The following is a 25,706-nucleotide window of genomic DNA, read 5'->3' as shown; positions in this document are numbered from 1 at the left end:
AAAACAAATTGGTGAAAATGGTTGGAAGTTATTAATAAGAGGTTTTTAGAGTTAAAATAAGTCCAATTAATATCAAAAGAAGTCAGACTAATTATGGATGCATTAACAAATTCTGGAAATAATACAGCTGCTCTAGGAAAAAAAATAGCTATATGCTGTTACTGCAGCTTCATTTTTCTATCCCTTTGTTATATCTGTGCTCTTTTACAAACACTAGGGGAAAATGTAGCCTATAATATCCTATACCTCTGTTTCTTGTGCATTTAATACAGCATCATGGAACTTCTCAACGATGATTCCTATAAGTTTATGCTTCACCTCCAGAAATTGCAAACTCCAAGCAAAGTTGGGAAGGCCGTAGATTATGTGTCCTCACTTCTGCCCTGTGTGTGGTGGTTCCTCACTTCCATGCCTTCTGCCTCACCTTCAGTCTTCACCTAATCAAAATGCCCTCTCAGTAACCCAGCTGCAGTTGAGTGCTTACACACTGGGATGAATTGATGGGATGGGGTCACTGCTGTGATTGGCTAAGGGATAAAAGGCTTTGCCTCTAAATACAAAAGACCAAAGTGGGAGAATATTGTCTGGTTCAAGATGGTTTCTGCTCCTCTCAAATGGTCCACTTAGGAGTCTTCTCCACTTTGCCAGGATTCAACATCAATTGAACAAGTTCAAGCTGAGGAAAGAAGGGTTACTAAAATATGAGTGACCTATGTAAATGATCCTTAATGAATAAAATTCCTGAGGGTCAGTGAATATATGGCAACCAGTTTAATGATGAAATAGTGGCATATATAGGATGTTTATTTTGAAGGTTTCATTGTTTTGGGAAAGTAGGAAAACCTAAACCAAATATCCCAATGAAGATCGTGGAAGAAGCAAATGTAAAAGCAAAAGAAGAAAGGTTTATATAATTCTAGTCTAATATGATGAAAAGTAGTATTGATATCGGTATTGCAAGTTTATTAGAGATTCATTGACAAGTTAAAATATAAATGTATTTTGCTTTCACAGTAATGAAAAATTACATCCTACATCTTTCAATAGCTCAAAGTCACCTGCTGTCAAAATATATTTTAGAATGTTATGAATACCACTTTAAATGAAATTTAAAATTAAATGATACTTAACTGGTGTAGTTTAGAAATCACTATTGATACCAGATTCTGAAGTAGATAGCAACACTTTCAGAGAAGATAGGAAATCATAAAACGCAACTGTCATTTTTCTTATGGAGTTACTAGTCTCTTGATTCTGGTATAAAAAGGTATGCCAAAGCAAGAGAGAGAAGGAATTACTTTATAAGGATACAATCAGGATGAAAATGCATGGTTTTGCTATGTAAAGAAAAGATAAGCTTATCTAGCATGAAAATCCTTTCATTCTATATCAAGGTCTTTTATAACCAAATAGTGAAAAAGGCATAAGAGAAGAAATTAGGACACCTGTGGTCCTCAATCCAAATGTGCCACTACTTACCCTTTTCGAGTCTCATCCCCCTTGACTTTAAAAGTGAGAGAGCCAGAAGCAGCGAACTTTACCACCCTGATCTGAAATTTCATGCTTCCCTGCTAGTTTGTCAAATCTATGTGTATATATTTAGGCCTGCAGGCGTTAATTTCCTTCTAACAAGTATTCCTTTAAACTCTGTAGGCAGATCAACAAAATAGAGATAACAGACATAGAATGTTGTCATTTATTCCTGATATCAAATGTGAAGAGAATATTCATACACATTAGAGAATTGCTTTCAAAGATCTATGAGCATACATTAAATACACACACACACACACACACACACACACACACACGCACACACAACAATGGAAGAAGAACATGGAGCATGGTGTTGGTATGTAGATGGGACAGCAGCTCCATCTGTACCATACAGTCAGGGCATTGGCAGCAAGACCAGAATCAAGTGGCATCATGGTCACGCTGCACAGGTAGGGACAATAAAGGTTCTCAGGCCATTATAATAAAGGGTGTTGACACAAAACTTATTTTTTCTTTGTAATCATTCTACTCCTTTGAGTTAAGCTATATCTAAATGCACTAATATCAATCCAGGACAAATGTATTTCATTCATTCTGGAAAAATACTCTTCTGCTATACAAGATATTCCTTTCTTTCAAAATGATCCAGAATGCTCATGAATTGGAATCTTATGTTTACATCTTATGTTACAAGTAGCTTCTTACAGAGTAATATCAAGACGATCAATACGGAAAAGTTTTGAGGAGTACATTAGATATAACTGGTGCTTGCTAATTTTTTTAAAGAAGTCCATTCAGTATACTCATTTCCCCTCAAGACAATGCAAACCGAGCATACTTAGTAATTTCCTTTAGTTTCTTAATGCTTTGGTTATCCACAACGATAAATTTCCCCACATAATATGGTTCTATCCAATGATTTAATTTTGGAACTAATGGAACTATAAGCCAGAAATAACCTTATATTTTGATCATTTCGGTAGGCAGGATAAGCTGAAAGGTAGAGTTTAAGGTCATACAGCAGCATATGGGGATTTGAGAAACAAACCAGAGTGGTAAGCAACCATCAGGAATAAAAGAGTTATTTCAGAATCAGGAAGTAAATTTAGGGTAACAGCTCATAGAACTGAAGTAATAAATAGAGCACTCAGTACACTTCAGGATGACTGGTCATACATGGGTAATTTTAGTCACACTCAAATTTTGTCATTATTGTCATCTCTGAGGTAGGGTGTGTGTGTGTGTGTGTGTGTGTGTGTGTGTGTGTGTGTGTGTTATGTTTGTGTGAATAAATGCATGCATACATATACACCATGTGGATGATGAACAACAGATAGGAATAAAAAAAGAAATAAGTACATTTATTTGAAAGCAAGGATCATGTTTTAAAATATTTGTATCTTCCATACCCATGATGGAATAGTCACAAAATATCTACATTTAAGTGAATTATTGAGTCGATGAATGGACAGAGTGGGAATGAATAAATAAAATGAGAATGTTAATTAAAAGAGCCACCGTAAACTAATCCAGCAGGAGATTTCCCTTCGATTTAAATAAGACCAATGCTCTCAGGATGGCAAGAACAGGAGCTAAAATAAAGCAGCATTTCATCTGAACCTTATTATGCTCCAGCCTTACATAAATCGCTACAGAATATTGAGGTAGTTGGGTTATTTCTGTCTCATAACACTAAGGTATTAACATACTCAATAATCAGCTGCATGGCATACTTCCTGTGGTGCAACTTAGACTGGCAATTAGGAAAATTGTGAAGACTAATAATTCACTAAGGGTAATATATAGAATTCTGCAGATTTAGTAAGAATGAAGAAATACTCCCGAGATTGATGTCTGCTCCCAATTTTAATGATGTTCAGAGGAGCTTAGTTTTATAGGAATTCTGAGCATCCAGAGGTCAGTTCTTCCTTACCAAAATAAAGCAAATTGAAGAATTTTGTTTGCATCACTTGGAGATTAAATTACATGAGTACTTAGGCTATATGTGTTTTCAGATGACACTTAAAGGCAGTGTGAACCTTGTTAAGTTAATTAATTTCTTTGAAACTCCTTTTCTGTTAAAATATAGATAATAATGCCTCCATCTCTGAGCTAGTGTGAACACAAAATGGAATGAGATGTGTAAACTAACTTGGTAAGTGTCTAACAGAGTAGACTCTCTGCGAATGTGAGTTTCTTCTTTCCTAAATTGCTTATTTTAACTGTGGGAAGCAGGCTCTGGAGAACTGGCCACATTCTGTTCAGTTCGACAAATGAATAATAAAACCACAGTAATGGATTTTATGACGTATTGTCTTCCGCCTTATTGTTCAAGCTACAGCCTATTACTCATCACTTCTACCCATCCCAACCTGTCTACACCCACAGCATGGAGATTGTATTTAAAGGGTTAATCATTCTCTCCTAAAGTCCTTCCATGAGAAACCCCACCAACTATACAATCAAAACTGCCCAATTGCTTAACTTTCTTCTCTGAAATCTCATAGGGAAGAATGGAGAATGTGAGGAAGAGAAAAATAGGGTAAAAGGAAGACAGGAAGGAATAGATGAAGTGGAAAATTTCAGAATCTAAGGAGTCCTCCTTTAATGGCCTTCACCTGCCCAAACTATAGTAGTCATTCTAAACCGAAATAACAGGAATTGTGAACTTATAAAGGGACTGAAGTGTCAATGCCCATATTCACCTATGGCCCTAGTCTCTCAAAATGAAATAGACCAGTTCACATGACCCTGAATTATCACTATAAGGTAGTTATTTTGAAATTTTCAATCCTATTCCAAAACCAAGATCAAGATCAGGATCATGGGTTTAACAAGGAAGCGTGTACCCTATGTTAAAGAAAGAGTGTCAAGTATTATATCAGAAAGCCACTAACTTAGAATTTTAATATAGCCTGAGTATCTCCGTTATTTTCCTATTTTAATTTTTTTTCAGTTCATGTTTTATCTCACAATCTTAAAGTGACATTCTTAAATGGTGTTCCCTGAGTCCCTGTATAGTTTTAATTAGCAACTCTGTGCTATGACTGAATTCTTGTGCTGAGGCCACACCCTTTAGACTCATATATTCAACAAGCTGAAGAAAAACAAAACAAAAGAAAAGAAACAAACAGGGCTGGCCGAGTGGCACGATGGTTAAGAACTGGCTTGGGATGCCAGAGGACCCCGGTTCAGATCCCACATATGAGGGCCAGTGACATAGCCCTCCACAGCTAAGAGGCTGAACAACAGCTCAACCTGGAGCTGGGCAGCTGTGAGTCGCAGGCGACGGCAGAGGCTGCAGCCCCTGTGGCAGTGGGTTGCCATGGGCTACCGTGTGTAGCCAGCAGCCAGCATGAGCGGCCAGCAGCCGCAGTGAGTGGCCATCCAGAAGCCGGTGAAGAGCGCAATGATGGTGCCAACTTGGGCCAGTGAAGCAATGTCCTCCACAACTAGACTGAAGAACAAAACGACAGCAACTTGTCTGTTCCCCTTCCCCCAATTCCCCAGCACTGTTCCCATCCCCCCAATTCCCCAATAAAAATCTTAAAAAAAAAACACCTTTGGGTTGCCACTGGCATGTCACGATTGATATATCTAGAAATTAACTTGACAACTTCCTTCTATATTTCCCATTTCAGTAAATGGCGCCAACATTTATCCAGACCTCCAGACTGGAAACCTGTGATTACAGCCCTCTACTACCTGAAACAATCAATTTCCCATTGCCTTTAGAATAGAGTCGAATTCTGCAGCAAGGTAGAAAGTCCTCCAGTTTTTGTTTCTCACTAGCTTTACCCTTCTTGACTTGTACATTCTGATAGTAACTGAACTTATTCTAGTCCCCTGCACAGATTGTATGCCTCTATTCCCTCTGCTAGGGATGCCTTTCTCTTCTCTCAACCAGCAAACCTACCCTTCGGGGCAGAACTGTACATGCACTGTGATCCAAAAGCATACTGAAATGCATGAGCCATACCTCACCACCTCTGTGAAGAGCCTCAGCACCCTAATTAATATGTCAGAGAAGCCCATGTCCCAACATTCTCAACTCCCTTCTCTCCTCATTTTAACCTATAGCACTATGCCCATGGAACATACATGACACTGACCTACTATATATTTTATTTATTTATTTGTAATTTGTTGTATCTCCAGCCCTGCCAGGATATGAACTCCAGGAAGAGAGGGATTTTATCGGTTGAATTCACTGCTATGTCTCTAGTATCATGACCACATAAGTGAACAAATGCATGAGCATACAAATCTCCCATACCATAGTATATTAAAATATTATGTTTATGTGGCAGTTTTATTTGCTAGATAGTAAATTTCTTGAGGGTAAACCTATGATTTAAAATATATTTTTATATCCTAATATCTCACACAGTGCCTCCAGCATAGTTTGATCTCAATAAATGTGTGTTATATTAAATTAAAGTTTAAACAAAGATTTGTTCAGTAAAGAAAGAACCTTTAAATTTCTTCAGATGCATAGACCTCATTAAAATTTGGATTCTATCTCTTAGCTGTGGGGCTTTCAGCAAGTTTTGGGACTTCCTGGAGCCTCAGTATCCCCAATTATAAAATGAGAATGAATATATTCCCTACCTCACAGACACTGATGAAAAATAAATGAAACAGTCTGGAAAGTACTTAGCATAGTGTCTGGCATATAGAAACCACTGAATAGTTGTTAGCTGTCTTATTACTATTGTGTTAATAACAATAATAATAAAGAACATTCGTAGATCATGAATAATAGAAAAATCTGAAAAGGGCATTCTTTTCAGAACGGTATTCATGAAATGTGTAGAAAATCCTCCTGAACATGAGGGTTAATCAGAAGAGGAAATCCTTCTGCAGTAGGAAATTTTAGCCGCAGGCTCCCCTCAGCCAGGCCAGAGAAGTCTTTGTAGTTGCACAATCATAATTAAATAGGGCAGCTCTGTATCTCCCTTTGCTGGCAAACTTTCAGAAGACCAGCCGAGTCCTATCTATCTGCATGCACTCATCAAGCAGTCAGGCTTAAAGGGATGCATCTACATATGTCTCTGCTTTCCGGATTATCAAACATAACTGGACTGAAAATCCGTAAGTCCATTTTTGCTAAAGGACACTTTTTCAGATAACTCAGACTGTTATTTTTTTCCCCTTTGCACCATTAAACATTCTGGCAGGACCTGTGTTTCCCTTGGCATTTAGATTGCGAGCTCCATAAAAGCAAGCATCATGTTTGTCTCCTTTACCGCTGGACTCAGTGGCCGCGTTGCAGTCCAGACCCTGGCAAATACTATCTGCTCCATAACTGTTTATGAAATAAAATTTTTTAATCCACTAATTGATATTTAACACTGGACAAAATTAAAGAATAATTTTAGGATATAAATTATACTAAAGAGTGAATGCATTAAAATATTTATGAGAATTGTATTACCCTAAGTTTTATAACATATTCATATAGCTTGTCATAATGGTACTTATCCTGTGCATTGTCATCAGGTCTGCTAGCTTTGTAGTCTCAGTTGAGTGATAGATATCTAGAGCTATGGTTCTCTGTGGTGAGGAATTAGATGAATTTTAAGAGAGTGAGTGTATTTTCGTCTCTACTCTTGCCCAATGTGTGAGTTCTCATAAAGGTTTCCAAGTGACTAATAGGAGCACTGTGGGTATTCAATGCTTTAGAATGTACATTCAGTTCTTTTACAGTTTCTGTGAGAAATCTCAAAAATAGGAAAATGAATATTTTTTATTTAAAAGCTAGGAGATGAGAGCACTTACCTGAGCAGAAGTCATCAGAATATCTGTCATAGACAGCTTTGCAGTCCCTTTCGTCACACTCACAGGTGTCTCCGTGAATATCTCCCCAATCGCCAGTTGGGTCAACATCATGGCAAGAACATTCCCCACATACACAAGTCCCTAGGTGAGGAAAATAATTTTATATAGGTCTAGTGAGGAAAAAATCATGAAAGAAAGCATCTTACATATTGCTTTTTCTAATCTATTGCTTACTTTGTATTTGGAAAATATATGTGTACTCAGAAAAAAATAGTCTACAAAGGAAAAACACCATCTAAAGTTGATAGTAGAGATTCTTGAATAAACAAAAATTATTATCTATGCAAATAATTATATGGGGTTGTGAAATATGTCATTAGCGCTATGTTGGTTTGTCTCAAAGGTAATACCAAAATGATAAAAACAATGTAAGATAAAATCCTTGCCTTCAAGAAGCTTATAATCTACTCGACAAAAAGAAAGCTAATGAAAGAAAAATTAGCAAACAATACATGTGTGAATACTAACATTTTGTAAACTAGGACATAAATGTTATGAGAAATACTGTAGGAGTCTGGGGAAGGGGCAATCAATGTGGGCTGAAGAAATTAGGGAAGATGGTGTGGATATGTAGGGAGATGCGGAAATGTTCAAGGATCAGCTGGAGGTAGAACAAACTAAGGAAAGCCAAGAAAGCAAGAATAAGCCAAGAAGGGTGGGGATGGGTGTGGAGAGCCTAAGGAGTTCTGCATGACTAGAACAGGAAATGCATGTTGAGGAAATCTAAGAATAAGGTTTGCTGTTCATAGATCAGATGAGCTCAGGTTATAGAGGATGTTGGAGATTAGGCAGATATATAACCTTGGTCATTTGGAGATTTGCATAGCAAAAATACCCAATTTTAGACCATATTTACTTTGTGTGGATTATCAATCATCATCTTTAGGGCAATCAGCTAATAATTTTGGGGAAAGATAAAGTTAAATCCCTTTCTTAGCTCTTTCTTATATTGAAGTAAAATCTGGTTATATTGAAGATTTAAGGATTTAAACTAAAACCACAAAATATATAATAAATCCTTTTTATTAAAAATCCCCAAAGCAAATTACTAAAAGGACAAAAAAGGAAATAGATTTAACTACATAAAAATCTAAAATTCAGTTGGAAGAAAAAGACCAAAAAAGTTGGAAAAGTAATCATATGTGTGCAAAAGACAAAGCTCCTTTTGTAAACATAAACAATTCTTAGGAATCCATATCTAAAGGACAAAGATGCCTATAACAGAATAGAGGCAATGAACACCAATTGGAAATTTTGTAGAGAAGTAATGATGATAGATAAACATGAAAAATGTTTACCACTCAACCTATGATTACTAAGGCTGGGGGCAGGGGCCTGTAAAACAACAGTGAGTTCGAATTATTTTGGATGTCAGATTGGTAAAGGTGAAAAAGACTGCTAGGATTGGAGTTGGTGAGGGTATGGAGTACAAAATGGTACAACCTTCTAAGAGGCAATTTCACAAATATGTACTTTGTAAGTGTGTGTTATTCTTTAGCACAAGAGTCCACTTCAATGAATATATCCAAAGGAAAGGGAGAGCACACAAAAGTACATGTTCAGGAATATTAAATATAGTGGCATTCATGTAACTGAAAAACAACTAGTGACATAAATATCAACCAATGGGGAATTAGTGCAATGTGTAGTTCAGATTACCAAGCAGCCATTAAAAGTAAAAATTAGGGTTTTGCTCTGTGAGCATGGAAAGGTACCCAAAATATATGATTAAATAAAAAAGCAAATTACAAATGTGTATGTATAGTATGATTCAATTTTTGTATTAAATAAGAAAAAAATGCATGCCAGGGAGCACACATGTGATGAATTTTTAAAAATAAATAATAAAAACAGAAAGTTCATGCACCAAAATTTAGATGGAGGTTATAGCTCTATGTTAAGATTATGGATCACTTTCTACTTTACTGTCTGCATTTTGAAAGATGAATATACATTGCTCTCATAATAGTATAAATGGTATAAATAATTTATATTATTATTATTATTATTATTATTATACTAGGCATGTGTTAAAGTGGGTCCAATGTGAAACTGTGAATCAACCAAAGAGGACAATAAAAGACATTGATTCTATCACTGATTAGCTGAATCCACAACATTGGTGTATTGACCCCTAACGATGGGCTTAAAAGGAAGATGAGGTAGGTGTGTACAGATTAGTGCCTCTCTCCTACCTAAGAAGCGATGATAAGGAAAGTTCCAGAGTAGACATGAGTGGTCCCTTCTGAGAAAAAAGGACTCCCTGCAGTGTCCATCCCTGACTTGCCTTCACGTGCCCCTGGGTCTCACTCGCTACCAGCCTCATTCAGAGGTGCTACCTCTGCCCCGTTCTGCCTCTGCCTGATCTCCAAATCAGAAAGCTCTGGGCACCAGGAAAGGGGAGGGCAGGCGGTGAGATGCAAAGAGCTGGCAAGGAGTGTGTATTTCTGAAGGACATCTGTCTCTCAGAGCCCATGTATCCTGGCTGCAGAACCAGGCCCTCATCCACAGCCCAATCAGTTCCACTCTCCTCCTCTCTCTTTGAACACCTAAATGGTTATTTTCCACAGTAACACAGTTCAAGCTTCACACCCTGACATCATAATGGTGATTACTGACCCTACTGAATAAAAGAACTGAAACAGAAACATGTTCTTATACATTAAAGGAAAATGTAATGTGAATTAGTATGATATACAGCCAGATTGATTCTGTATAAATTAAAGAGGGGAATTTTTTTAATGATTTTTGTTCCAAGTTCAGGCCTTTTTCTTTCTTTTCTCTATGTACAGAAATGTGACACATTTTACTATTCTATATCAATTTTTTAAAGGATAACATTGGTTGTATATTAAGGTTTTCCATGTAAGCATTACTTATTAAAACGCATCATTTATTTATTGAAATGAAAAAGTAATTTTCCAGTTTCCTACACTTTTATAATGTTATAGAAAGAAATAGGGGCACTTATTTATATCTTCAGATAGGCAAGAAACAGTACAGCATGGCTCGCTTTTATCTATAAGTACAGCTGACAAAGGGACAAAAACAAGTATTTTCAAGGATTTTTAAAAAGTGTTTAAAACCATTGGATTTGATTTCAGCAGCTACTTAACTCACTTAAAATTATATTTGAGTCACAGTAATTTTTTTTTAATCATGCCTAAGGTCAGTCTAAATTTCATATGGCTATTTGATACATAGCTTTACATATCTATTTGTTCAATACCACATTTTTCTTATTGTGTATAAAAGCTAAATGACTATATCAATTCTGTATTTCAACCAAGCTTTCAATTTACTCATAATTAAGACAAGAGATTTGTTTTTAATATTCTCTGGGTAATTAGATGCTCATGCTGGTTCTGTTAGTCAAGAGACATTTTACAAAAGCATCTACAAGAATTGCCTTTTATCTATACTATGCTATTTCTGGATGGCCGCCAAAAAAATTACAGTCCCTATGTTAACTATTTGTTCAGTGAAGCTTAAAGAATGACAACAACTTTCTTATTTTTCTGTTTTCTACTCAACATCGAAACAAGAATGAGATTGTTGGTATAGTAAGTGTTGGTTTACATCAAAGTCAATGACTATAAAAGATGACTTCCTCTGACACTAAAGGAAATACAGAGAAAAAGGATTGTTAACAATTAAGAGCTTTGTTTTCCTCCCAATTACGTAGTAACTTGTATGAATGACACACCTCTGTTACTGCAGATTTTGCCATCTGGAGATGTGCATCTTCGCTTGCTCTCCCAGGGGGTGATATCGCACTGGAACTCACATTTATCTCCATGCCAACCAGCCTCGCAGTAACAGTTTCCACAGTAACACTTTCCATGGCCTTTACCCAAAATGAATTTTATACAGTGAGGAAAAACGCAACTTTAAAAGCAGAATTAACTTTCTATCCCTTTGAGATCATTTCTTCCTTCTGAAATAATATACCTACTCCACATTTTTTGCTTAAAATAATCAAAGTATGTAGTTTAGCCCCAAAACATGGTATCTGTGCCTATACTTACATAATTATACATATAAAGCAGGTCAAAGTGTCCTTTAACTTGTCCTAGCCAGGCAGCTGATTAAAATGAAAGAATTTTAAAGAGACAACATGAAAGACTGTGAAAGTCTATTACCTTCCAATGTTAAATGTATGCATCAAGCTCAAAAGCATTTAAGTGTTTACTCTAAGAGCACTTCTTGAATTAGTCATTAAAATATTTGATTTGAAATTAACTATTGAGAAGCCTATGGTGCATATTTACTTAGATGCACATTATTAATGACTGAACAATTCCTTAAACCAGAGGAAATGTTTCACCTTTTCATTCAACTGTGTCCCACAAGCTGTTGTGTCTTGCCACACAGAAAAGAGATTTTCAGCTAAACCAATGTTTAGTACTCATTTAGACCAATAAAATATCATGGACCCTGGATCTCACAGTCAAATTCCCATCTTATTTGTCAAGGGAATACAAATGACAGGTAAGGGCACCCCATCACTTTGTGTCCAGATACCACCACACTCTTTCACCTCCCACCTCTCTATAAACTGTTACCTTACTTATTTGTACTTATGTCCAAGCAATCTGTAATGAATTTCACATCATCACTTCCTACATCCGTATCTACATATCTGTATCAAATCTGCTACAAATTCCCAAAAGATGGCATTCTATTTATCTCAAAATCACTTCCTATATCCTCCCTTTTTGAAGCTAGGCCACCCAATATGAATGTATGTTCTTTTTTCTTGTAGATATGATGAAAAGCAGGGTCACACCAGATTTTGTTTTTAGTCTATCCTTTCTGTTTGATAGGAATTTATGTTTTATCAGAGTCTATGGCTAAAGTCTTTGTACTTCTCTTTCTTCTCCTATAGCCATAATCCCAGAGGGTCCATGGGAAACTGATCATGAGGTTATGTTTCTTTCTGAACACTATGGCATTTACAGCCAATGGCAAGAGCATCAGTAGGCCTTGTGAAACTCACATAAGGAAAGGAAAATGCAATAGAATATTCTGGTCTCCTCTTATGCTACTGTCATCCACCAGATGAGGCTTCCTTCAAGCAGACAGACATCAGAGAGACAGAACAAAGGATGAGGAGAAGGAGTTCTATAATGAGATACAGAAAAAGAGATAGGAACCCATGCACACAATACCCTGTTTTCTGTCTAAATGAGTTTTCCATAGAAAACCTCTTCTTAACCTGATAGACAGTGATCATTTCTACAACAGATTTAATTTTAATTTTCTCGCTTAAACAAATATAAAGGCTATCACACTATACATTTATATTTATAATTACATATTATAATTATTATATATGTATAAATTATACATTTTATTTATGAACTTAAAAACATCTCAACATGTACACATGCACAAAATACCACATTCCAGTGCTGTATAACAAGCCTCAGGAATTTGAGGATTACACTGGAAAAAAGGCAAGACAACTGTGTGGCAAACGCTTTTTCTAGGAGTCAGTTTTTCAAAGACTTCATTAACTTCTTAAACCAAAATTTATTTCCTCTGTAATTTCAGGAAATTCATATAAGGTGCTACATAAGTAAGGATTACCATGGCATTAACAAATGATCATAAATATACATTCTTCACACCCAAATTCTTTGTATATTTGTAAAATTCAGGGTTTTACTAAAAAAATCATTGAGATAGAGGTGAAAAGGGAAATAAAAATCATGAATAGCTACATCTGTATGTAGGCATGGAAAATTAAGCAGATATTCTCATAATTTAAATGAAAATACTATAAAAAGACATGTTGGAATATTTGAGATAAAATATAAGCTTCAGGACAATACACATTCCAGACAACAAACATCATTCTTTGCTTTGTGTAAACTGATGGAGGAAGAAAATCTCATTTTGAATTGCTTCACTGATGGGCTGTAGAATCACCTCTCAACAGATTGGTTTCCTGTGAATGACAGGTGGAAAGATGTACAATCCCAGTCAATGTCACCCCCAGAGGATGTTTACCAGAGTGCTGGTGTCTGTGGTCAGAGACTGCACCATGAAATTGCTTAAGCCTCGAACAAATGGAAATAATAAGTAGAAAGGTTGAGAGTTAAACATTTCCTGTTGTGTTGTTTCAAGTTAAATGTTTATATTTACACACGCAAACAGACTTTGTTTGGGTGGTGTGCATCAGAATGCACTGGCCCCAAGCATGTTCCCTTCCTCTTTTGTTGATCTGTAATCATTGGAAATGAAACACCAGGAGAACAAATACATAATATTTGTGGGTGGATTTACCTAGTTGTTCTAATTATTTTGGACTGAACCCTTATCAGAATTGTCTGAGCAGCATCTAGTTTAGGTTACTGGCTTAAAAAATGAAAGCTTTTGTGTCTGTTTTATCCTGGTGGGTTATACAGCAGGGAAACCAGAGAGAAAGGACCAAGCAGACCAAAAATAAGAATAGCTGGATGACCACAGGAATTGAAGCTACGATTTGTTTCTGTAAATAAAGGGACAGTTTGTCATACGTTACCAGTATTCTGGTTCCTTCTGGCCCCACTTGTCCCTGATTTTTCTAGGGAAAATACTCTTCTGAAATCACCCATTCCACATGCAGGATAGGATTCCATGCACTGGAAGCTTGTCAGAGATAAATGAAACAAGCAATTGCTTATCAATAGAAAGATGAAGCCAGACTAAAACATTTAATAACAGCAGAGAAGAGTTTACCTAAACTGAAGGGATTCTCACTACTCTCTACATTCCTCTCCTGTGCCAATCACCATTGGAAATTGAAACTCTGGGAATAGCTTGCAGATAGGTTAGGAGAGGCTCTTCTCATGGAGCTCCAACTCCAGGGCATTGATGAGGGATCAGGAGCACAGTCTTTGGTGTCAGACAGACAGGAGTCTAAATTCTACTATAATTGCTGGAATGACCCTGGGTAAGTTATCTAGTGAATGTGAAGTACTTATTGCAGTGCTTGGCACTAGCAAGCGTGCAAGCACTGGTACAACAGAAAATTGATTTGAGTAATGGTATACATGGAACAGATCATGAAAAATGTTATATAAGTGCGTGTGTGTGTGTGCACACGCGCTGGGAGGTGAAAAATTCCAGGCTAATGTCCTATTGGCCTTAATGTCCTCAATAGGACATGAAACTATTTAAAAGCTTATGGTTTAGAAAGGGAAAGAGAATGAAATTAAAACACGCAATTGAAAGATTGGTAGAAAAAGAAAATAAAAGCAGCTAAAGTGAACACAGGAGATGGAGTCCAACCAACTAAGACCACTTCAGAACTATGCAGTTGGCCTGTTTGCCATATCATCTGGTGCTCCTCTGGCAACAATCTGATTTTGCATTTAAAAAGTATGCATTACTGTGAATGGCTTAGTCTAACTCTCCTTATATGAAGTGTTTTCCATATAAACAGGTTCAGACTAAATTAGTAAACTTAGTGCATCCATTTATAAAGATAAAAGTATAATGGAACAGGTGAAAAATGCAGTATTTTATTAATTTCTGCAAGTTAATATACCCACCTCCACATATTTCTTCCGTTTCATCATCTATGCATTCTCTATCATCACACTCACAAAATTTACCATAAACGAGTCCATTTCCATCTGAATTATCACACTTACACCTGCCACAGTGACATGTACCTAAACCATTAAAAAAAAGCAAAAATGGTTTGTCAAATCCACATAAATTATAATTAATGAGTTTTAACCTCTTTCAAGGAGACAGAAAATTCAAATCAATTTAATATTCCAATTGTGTATTTCTGTGGGCATGATTAGAGAGATAACAAGACTTTCTTTCCTGAGATTATTGTAGCACAGCAATTATATTTTACAGCACAGCTATTATGATTGACCTCTAATAGTTTCATGAATGTAAATTTGACCTTTTAAATGCAAAGCTGCTTTATACATATCCATCCAATCAATGCATGAATGAATATCTTCTGATTACACCTGAGTCTGAAAGCAGAAAATTCTAAGCTTTGTGAGGGAAGTAACCTTGCTTATCTTCTTCACCAGTATTTATTCAATGCTTTGGACAATATTTGAGCAGACTATTTATATAATAAATATTTGTAGAATTTGTTATCAAATGCATAAGTTAAAAATGTAGCTGTCCCTAATAATTTCACATCCATAGTGTTAAACTGATACACATATTCTAATGACAAGGTACCAGGGTGGGTTTTCTTAGGCATAGAGACCTCGGACCTCACCGAAACCTCAGGGCAGCTCAGGGTGATACAGAAACACTGGAGGCATCTGGTCTACCATATACCATATACTCAGCTAAGTTTGAGGGTTTGACTACATCCCCTAGAGTGATTTCACTGACAGTAAAACAACATTCAAATGATATTGTGAGGTAAAATGTCCATTTGAGAGATTTTATTTTTAAATACTTATTTGTCAATTTTTAATTGATTATCATAGCAATCAATATAAGTTAATTGAGACTTTACCCCTCACCAGACACCACCCTAGACTCTGGACAATGTAACAGAAGATCAACTCTACCAAATTCTCCTCTCAGAGTTTTACATGAGTAGAAATCAATGGGATAAAATAAATGGAGAGGTACAAAGTATTGCAAAAGCATATAGCAAGGGGATTTAACTGAGACCTGGAGGTCAAAGATAGGGTCCCTAGAGAAGTAGCTCTTACTTAAGCTGAGGACTGAAAAGCAAGAAAAAAAAAAAGCCAAGAAAAATGAGAGATGGTGAAGAGGCCCACTTCCAGCAAGAGCCAACAACAAAGGTTCTGTGGTAAAATAGGAAATAAGAAAAAAAAATTGAATACAGCTGGAGTATAGACAATAATGAGAAAGTGGTATAAAAAGAATAAGGCAACTAACGGTGCAATTTATGGAAGTCTTAATGTCATGCTGAAGGTTTCCAAATGTAATCCAAGAATAATGACAGGCCACAGAAATATTTTCAGCAAGCATAAGTTATGACTAACTGCATAAGTCAGTTATGCAGTTTTACCAGGTTACTCTGGTTGTCATATGGAAGATGAACTGAAATAAGGAAAAACTGGTTATAGGGAACTGAGTTATGACATTTGTCTGCAGGAAAGAAGATACAGGCTGACCAGGTGGATGTCAGTGAGTTTAGAAAGAAGTGCATGAACTTGGGGATACTTTCAGGAGAAAGAATAGACAGAATTTGGTGAGTGATTGGGTATGACTTGGTGAAGGATGGGGTGGAACCAAAGATGATATTTCTATTTGACTTGAACTACCAGATATCAGAGATTCTGTTGTGGTATACTAGAGAGAACATGAATTTAGGACTAAGGTAGACTTGTAGCCAAATTCAGTTTTAATCCCCACTAGCTATACCCTTTTGAAGTCATTAGTTTCATCTGTAATTCTCGAATTCCTTATCTACAAATAATAAACATGTTATAAGGCTGCAGTGAGGACCAAGTGATAAATACATTACCCAGCCATCTTTTTAAAAACACTACTGTGTCTGCTACATTGTAGGCTTTCAGAAAAATTTGGGTTCTTCCTCTTCTCCCATTAAGATATCTAGTATATTAGTCATATTCCCAAATATTTTCTCCAGGCTCACTTTATATTTATGGACCCCACAAGTTGTCCTGTTTTCACACCCTCTGCATGATACCCCAGTCACTTGCAATTTGCTATTTGTTAATTTTCCTTTCTCTCACAGTCACATATAAATAGTGATTTTGCAAAATTTGAGCTTGTGGTTTTTCTTGTTTGAGAATACTCATGTGAATTTTACTTTTATTCAACCTCATTTTCTTGTCTTTTTTTTTCCTAAAAACTATTTTAATTTATAAAAGTTCATTTCAAATCTAATGCTATAATTCATGGTATTGCCTCATCTCATTTTTCTCTAATTATCACTCTTCTTTTTCACTTTCACATTTACTGATGCTGTCTTTCAACCATCAACATATGTATTCATTAAATTCCCTTGTTGACTGTTATATTGTTGGCAATGTGGTAGGTGCTATAGAAGACAGTAAGGTGAATAAAATTAAAACTAACTGAATCATAAACCAGGAAGAAAGAGTTAGATGATCGATAATTTTCATGTATATATATATATATATAGTCAGATGACGCAAAGTCATGTGCAATAGCTTTGTGACAAATGCTTTATAGAAATATAAACCTAAATCTTAGTCTGGCTCTGTGGAGGAGGACAGGCACAGTAAAGCAGTAAGTTCTGGAGTTGGCACTAGTCTCATGGATAGAACTTCAACAAGTGGAGATGGAAAAAAGACTTGTGATGTTGAGGAAAGAGCCTGAACTAAGGAATAAGGATGCAGAATTAAAAAATAGTAAAGCATCTTGCTTGAGTTCAGAGAGAGGGGTAGGTTGAAGGCAGATAGTAGAGGATCAAGAATATTGGTTAGAAATTTTAGTATTTAACCTGGAACACCTGAAACTTTCCTGGTTTGGGAATGAGTGTAACATGGTTAGAACTGTGTATGTAGTAGCTGTTTTCAGGAAAGGTGGGAAGGAATGGTGTTTGCCTCCGCATTCTACAACTTCTCACTGACATCTCCCACAAGCAGACTCCTTCCCATCCACACATTCGAACCATTCCTGGCTGATGTGGGAAGTTTACAACAGCTCAGAGACTTCCTATCTCACCCGCCAAGTAGAAATCACAACCGAGGCTCCAAGATATGGCATATGGAAGCCCAGGCAAAAGTGCCAGACTCCTGTGTTCATGCTATGTCATACTGTTTCTCTTTCCTGGTTGCCGGTTAACTCAGTCTCCAGGATTGGTCTTCCACTTTCTGCTAGATTATTTTAGCCCTGACTTTTCATTCTTACTAATATAGCTGTCTCGTTCTAGGTTTGTTTCCCTGTCTTGAACATCAGCCTACACCCTTGTGCAGCAGTGTCAAGCCTCACTTCAGTTTGGAGACTGCCTGGCCTTTCTGGGCTGCTAGAGTCAGCTTCTGGAACCCCTTAGTCCCTCAGTTCCATCTCAGCCTGTTCTTCAGTCTCATGCCCCTCTCCATTTACCTCCTCTTCCCCTTCTGCTCCAAGCTGCTTCCAGCAAACCACACTGTGATATGAAGTGCAAAGATTAGTAGAGAGAAGTCATATAAACTAATGCAATTTGGGAGGAGTGGTCCTGAATGAGGCTGGTAGAAACAGACATTAAAAGACAGACAAGTGAGAATGAGACTGTTAAAGTACACTTGAAAGGCTTAGATATTGAGAGGAGAGGAAGAGATAAAAGATTCAATGCGCTACTGAGCATGAATTTACCTTTTGGCCCAGCAATCTCACTTCTAGTAATTTACCCTGAAGGTACACTTCCAAAAATATGAAAATACATCTGCACCAATTCAATCATGCAATAATATTTATAATTTGAAAATACTGGAAACTGCCTAAATGTCCAAGCATAGGAGACTGATGAAATAACTTATGACTACCTGTATAGAGCTGAGCCCTATGCATTTGAAAAAAAAAAAATGTGGTTCCTTTGTACTGATGTGGAGTGAATTTGAGGAAATAATGTTGAGTGGAAGAGGCAGAGTGCAAAAGAGCACTTGCAGCAGGCTACATAGGAAAACAATGAAAAACTGAAAAATAATAACACATACATCTACCTATTTATCTTTACCAAAAATAAAAATATACATAGGTAAAGCAGAAAATAGTAAAGTTGGTTACCTATAAAGTTATGAGGGGGAGCAGGATGAAGGTTTAAGGAAGAGAATAATGATTCACTGAGTAAGCTTTTTTGTAAAGTTTTGACTTTGGAAGCATGATAATGTTCTACATATTATAAAATAAAATGAAATCAATGAGGATAAGAAAGAGAAAAAGAAAACCTAAAACTTAAACCGGTCTGAAATAAAAAAGCTCAATTGTATTTCCAACAATACCATAACTGCACTAAAGGGGGAAAAAAAGAAATTCAAGTAACTTATGAATATAGCATTTGACTATATAACCCAATCTTGGGCATTTTGGAGGTAGGGTGAAAGTGAAAGAGGGGGTGAATTGCAAATCCTGAGATTTTTTTGGTAGTTTTTTGTTTGTTGTTTGTTTGTTTTTGTATAGCGGTGTGTACTGAGCAATTCTAAAATCAACTTTATATGTAGGATAGGATTGAGCAAATGAGTAAATATGTTGATGTTGGGAGCCAGAGTACCTTGTGGGAATGAATTGCAGTTGGATGTATTGGTGTGAATTCATGATTTTAAAATATGCTTATGTGTATGTGTGTATATTCATATATATATATATATTTATACATATATATTCATGCATAAGTAGCCTGTTTGCAAAATGAGCCAAAAAACAAATATATCCAGTAGAAGTAAGAATCCCTAATGCTCACAAAATTTATTCTAATACCGTTCTTCACTGAATGGAACCAGTTCTTTGGAGAAATGATTAATTCCAAAGCTGTTGCTGGGCAGGAGCTATACGACTGAAATACTTTATTATGCCAGAAAGTAAAGGACTATTAAAACAAAACAAGCAATGAGAGCATGTCACTAGGTCATAGAAGCTAGTTGGAAATGACTCCAGTAGTCTAACCTGGGATAATCTGAGCACCAGAATAATTAAGTACAATAATGAATAATAAACCATTGAAATAATAGGAATTGTGATCCTAGTCTGATAATAAATCACTAAGCCAATGAAATATCAAATAATTGGTAGAAGAGAGAAGACTTGTATGTGGTAGAATGTTGAGCAGCAACTGGTAAATATGGAGGGAATGTTGCCATTTGGATATCATTTTTCAATCATCACTGTAAACACTGGATCAGGTGAGAGTCGTCCATGGTGGTAAATCTGGGGTCATTTTCATGAGGATTGGAGTATTTCATTATTTCAAAGTATTTCCCCACAGTCTTGTTCATTTGTTACAATGGCAAAATCAGTAATTACAGAGCTGAGAAATCAGACAGCACCTTGACCGGGTGATCAATATTAACCTTGCAAGTGAGAGCAGAGGGATATCATGTACTTCCAGATATCACATCCTGAGAAAACAAAATTATCTATCAAGTATTTCATCTAAGAATGTATGACATGAATCTGATCATAAAGGCATATCAGACACCCAAAATGAGTTAAATTCTATTTTTAAAAAAGTTGGGGACAATTTTCTTCAAAATTGCCCATTCTATAATGCCATCACCTGTGGAAATGGTCCAGATTAAAGGAGGCTAAAGAGAGATGACAACTAATCATAACACTGCCCCTAGAGTGGATCCTATACAGAAGGTGCAAAGATATAAGGGGAATTGTTGGGTCAACTGACAAAACTGGAATATAGATGATAGATTACAGAAAAGTATTGTATCAATGTTAAAAAAAAGACAGAGCTACAAATATCTGAAAAACATGTTTTGTACCTTAAATGTATTTATCTACTAAAACAATTCTGCAAATTTTCTCCTTTAAGAAATGTTAATGTAGTATGTCACATGTTTATATTTCTTAATGTTGAAACATCTTTGGATCCCTCAGCTAACTCCTATTTGTTATAATGTGTTATGTAAAAGAAAAAATAATAATAACCTGGATTTAATTTAAAAACAAAACAATAAATAAATGAATAAATAAATATAATAGACAACAAAGAAACAACACAGAATTCAAGTTTCATTATTGAAAGAAATTTGTAAAACATAAAGTTTTCAAAACGAAAGCGGCAGTGTGTGTTTGGAGGGTTGGGTGTTATGAACTGGAAGTAGAGAAATCCTACTGAGAGGAAAGACAAGACTAAAGTGCTGGAGAGAAGCGAAGAGAATATCAACAAACATAGAAAGTGCCCTGACTGCTAAGACCATTTGTCATGGTCCCCCATTGGTGCACTCCCACCTTGTTTTGGGTATGGCCCTGATTCCTACAGGCAAACCAATCTCACCACACTTAATCTACACAGAGCAATTGGTCACAATCAAAGACTGTGGAAAGGTCTTAGCTCTGCTTGGATTGCAGGACTCTATCAACAAAGTGTGCTTCAGGGAGGAAGATATTTATGTAATCAAATCCTTTTAGCAGGAAGAGCAATGGCTCACAACCTCGGATCTACATATGAATTACACAGAGAGCTTTAAAAACCCACTATAGTCTGAATCACACTTCAAGGCAATTGAATCAGAGCCTCTAGTTTAGGACAGGACTATTCACAAGTTCAACCAGTATTGAGAAAAGCTGACTTTGAGGCTCCACATACCTAAATGTATCAGAAAGACAAGGATGCCCTCTTTCACCACTGTTATTCAACATAATATTGGGTGTACTAGACAGAGCATTAGGCAAGAGAAAGATAAAGGGCATCCAAATTGGGAATGAAGAAGTCAGACTGTCATTTTTTTGCAGATGATATGATTCTTTATACAGAAAACCTTAAAGACTCAAAAACAGAAAAAAAACTAAACCAAAACCTATTACAAACAATAAACAAATACAGTAAAGATACAGGATGCAAAATCAATGTACAAAAATCCATTGTGTTCCTATATAGTAACAATTAAATGTCAGAAAAAGAAATGAAACAAACAATTCCTTTTGCTATTGCAAAAATAATAAATAAAATACCTAGGAATAAACTTGACAAAGGATGTGAAAGACCTAGCCACTGAAAACCAGATAGTAATAAAACAAACTGAAGAAGACACAAAGAAATGGAAAATTATTCCATGTCCATGAATTGGGAGAATCAAAATAGTTAAAATGGCCATATTACCCAAAGCAATATACAGAATTAATGCAGTCCCCATCAAAATCCCAATAGCATTATTTTCAAGAAATAGAACAAAAAAATCATCAGATTTATGTGGAATCATAAAAGACTGCAAATAGCCAAAGCAATCCTGAAAAAAAAAGAACAAGGATGGAGGTATCACACTCCTTTTTTTTTTTTTTTAGCTGAGCCATCGTGCCACCTGTTGGCAGCTCAGCAGCAGCTCAGCTTGGGCCAGGAATCAAACCACTGTTGCTCAGAGCTCACACTCTTGAGCGAGCTCTTAACCAACTGAGCCACTCATCCAGCCTTGGTATCATACTCCTTGACTTCAATTTATACTACAAAGCAGCAATAATCAAAACAGCATGATATTGGTAGAAAAACAAACACAGACCAATGGAACAGAATTGAGAACCCATAAATAAAGCCATATATATATGGGCAGATAATTTTTGACAAGGAGCTAAAAACATACAGTGGACTCTTCATGCACTCTTCAATAAATGGTGCTGGGAAAATTGGAAAGCCACATGAAAACAATGAAACTAGACTGCTGTCTGTCTTCATATACCAAAATTAACTCAAAATGGATCAAAGACCAGAATATAAGACCCAAAACAATAAATTGCATAGAAGAAAGCATAGGTACTAAACTGATGGACCTTGGATTTAGAGAAGATTTTATGAATTTGACCTCAAAGGCAAGGAAAGTAAAAGCAAAAATAAATGAATGGAATTATTATATCAAAATAAAAAGCTTCTGCCCAGCAAAGAAACCATCAAGAAGACAAAGAGACAACCAACTGAATGGAAGAAGATATTTGCCAACAATGCCTCTGATGAGGGGCTAATATCCAAAATACAGAGGATGCCACAAAAATGTATACACATTTCAAGAAAGGAAAAAAAACTGTATTAAAATTACGCTGATAATAACCACTTTGAGCACCTTTTGTAATTGCAGAAGTCAAACGTGACTTGTCTTCATCTTTTCTTATTAGTATACATTATTACAATCTTAATACAGTTTTTGCCTTTCTTAAAATGTGTGTACATTTTTGGCACCCTCTGTATATAAAACAAAAACAAAACAAACAAACAAACAAACAAAAAGCCTCATACAACTCAACAACAAAAAGATCAAGCGGGCAAAGAACCTGAACTGACAATTCTCCCAAGAAGACATAAAAATGGCCAACAGATATATGAAAAGATGCTCAACTTCACTAGCTATTAGGGGTATGCAAATCAAAACCACAATAATATACACTTTACACCTATTAGAATGGCTGTTATCAACAAGAAAAGTAATAACAAGTGTTGAAGAGGCTGTGGAGAAAAAGGAACCCTCATACACTGTTGGTGGGAATGCAAATTGGTACAGCCCCTGTGGAAAACCATATGGAGTTTACTCAAAAACTTAAGAATAGAGTTACCACATAACCCAGCAATCACTCTTCTGGGTGTCTGCCCCCAAAAATCTGAAAACATTTACCTGTAAAGATATATATATATACCCCTATGTTCATTGCAGTATTATTCATGGTGGCCAAGACATAGAAGCAACCAAAATGTCCTTGGTTAGATAACTGGATAAAGAAGATGTGGCACATATATACAATAGAATATTACTCAGCCATAAGAAAAGATGAAATACTGCCATTTGTGACAACATGGATGGATTTTGAGTTTATCACGCTAAGTGAAATAAGTCAGACAGAAAGTCTAGAATCATATGATTTCACTCATATTTTGAATATAAAACTAAAAACAACAAACAAGAAAAACAAACAAACAAAAACTCATAGACACAGACAATAGTTTAGTGGTTACCAGAGGGTAAGGAGTGGGGTTAAAAGAGGGTAAAGGGGGTCAAATATATGGTGACAGAAGGAGATTTGACTGTGGGTGGTGAACACACAATGCAGTATATAGATAATGTATTATAAAATTGTTAAATATCACCTTGGTTAATTTTATTAACCAATGTACCCCAATTAATTTAATAAAAAAGAGTAATTATAGAAACGCTTGCTAAAAACCATTGAAACTAAAATCATAGTTTTTTAAAATATGATTTTGGTTGTTAATTTTAATAGTTTCTTGTAAGTTTCTAAGAAATACTGTTAAATAATTTCTTTGAGATGTAAAAATATTTTGGTCAAACAAAGAATCTTGCTGTCACTATATTCTTCAATGAGTTTCACATCCATTGCATCTGAAACTTCCATCAAATTAAAAAGGTTTGGTTCTATTTGATGCTAAGGTATAAATTCAAAGCACCCTTGATCTATAACAGAAAATAATTAAGTCACTTTATATAAAGCCTTTTTAAAAGATTTAATTCAGTATTCAAAATCATGACTCACAATTTACATAAAATGTTATCGGAGTGCTGTTTCCAATGAATATTCCACTTGAAGGAGACATTTGGAACAGCTGGAGAATATCAAACTTGCCATTCTCAGCAAGATGACATTTTTTTTCTATTGATTTATCTGAATTTCATTTCTAAAAAAATGCTCAAATGCAGTCTGATTCAGAGGGTTAATATTTCTCAATGCCTACATACTTCCATTCAAAAACAAAATTTGATTATTTCACTTATGAATTTTCATAGGATATAATTCTTACCTGCATTAGAGCAGATGACATCTTGGGAATTCTTGCACATTTGGTTACTTTTTTTCTTTGTCAGGTCACAGTTAGTTGGATACTGGCAAGCGTCCCCAGACCATCCTTTGTCACATTTGCACTTTCCACAGTCACACTTACCATGGCCTGAGGATTTAACAACATCTAGTTAGACTAAAATTGTTTTCTAAAGGAAACCACTGTTGTACCTAAAAATCTTAAGGGTAATGTTGGTTCAAGACTCAGCTATAATAAATTCAAACACACACACACACACACACACACACACACATATTACAGTGACTGAGGGGTAACACTATTATATACAGTACAATGGAATGTGTGAATTTCATTTCAATAATCAACTTTGATAAATCATGCTAAAAAATTGAATTAATTTATAGAGACATTAGGATAGATGATAAACCAGAAGTCTAACAAGCCATATCAGAAAATCTAGCATAGAATAAAAAAATCTAGCTAGCATCTCCATATTTCAGAGACAAAAGCCTAGTAAAAATTATTTCCATTTAAGTACATTTTGTAGCACATAAAACCACAAAGTGTGAATAAGAAACCTTATATGAAACTCCACTAAACTAAAATTTGGCTTTATATTTATTTGAATTTAACATGTAATAAAATTTTATGGATATATTAAATACCACCTTGGATAAGATAGACATGAAAAATAAGTATGTATCTTGTTTCTCAATAAGGAAATTTGGTTTAAGAATCAAAAGGATAAGATCCATATTCATCTACCTACACAGAAATTTCTCAGCCTTTCATGCTCTCAAATCAACATTTTGCTGTTTTTATTGTTGTGATCATAACTTTATTAACTCTTGCTTGATGAGGCCTACTAATGTTTTTATTGACTAAATGTTAGCCTGACCAAAGTGTAAAACACAATCCATGGCCCTTGTCCTCAAAGAATTTATAAGAGTAAAGTTGAGTCTGATATACAAAGAGGATTGTTTGTTCA

At 35.7% G+C, this 25,706-nt stretch overlaps 1 protein-coding gene across 1 annotated transcript in view; it reads right to left on the bottom strand.

Moving 5' to 3' along the window:
- The window catches only part of ITGBL1 (integrin subunit beta like 1), a 125,556-nt gene extending 100,693 nt beyond the window's left edge, over positions 1-24,863 (bottom strand). Inside the window, exons 1-4 of the mRNA XM_019625120.1 lie at positions 24,719-24,863; positions 14,880-15,002; positions 11,045-11,185; positions 7,279-7,419 (exon numbers count right to left, since the gene is read on the bottom strand). Of these exons, the coding sequence (XP_019480665.1) occupies positions 7,279-7,419; positions 11,045-11,185; positions 14,880-15,002; positions 24,719-24,758 (445 nt within the window). The 5' untranslated portion in view covers positions 24,759-24,863. The remainder of the gene's footprint in view (positions 1-7,278; positions 7,420-11,044; positions 11,186-14,879; positions 15,003-24,718) is intronic.
- Positions 24,864-25,706: the final 843 nt, after the last annotated feature.

Source organism: Hipposideros armiger, unplaced genomic scaffold (genome assembly GCF_001890085.2).
Source record: "Hipposideros armiger isolate ML-2016 unplaced genomic scaffold, ASM189008v1 scaffold_615, whole genome shotgun sequence".
Classification (NCBI taxonomy): Eukaryota; Metazoa; Chordata; class Mammalia; order Chiroptera; family Hipposideridae; genus Hipposideros; species Hipposideros armiger.
This window is presented reverse-complemented; position numbering and strand designations above follow the sequence as displayed.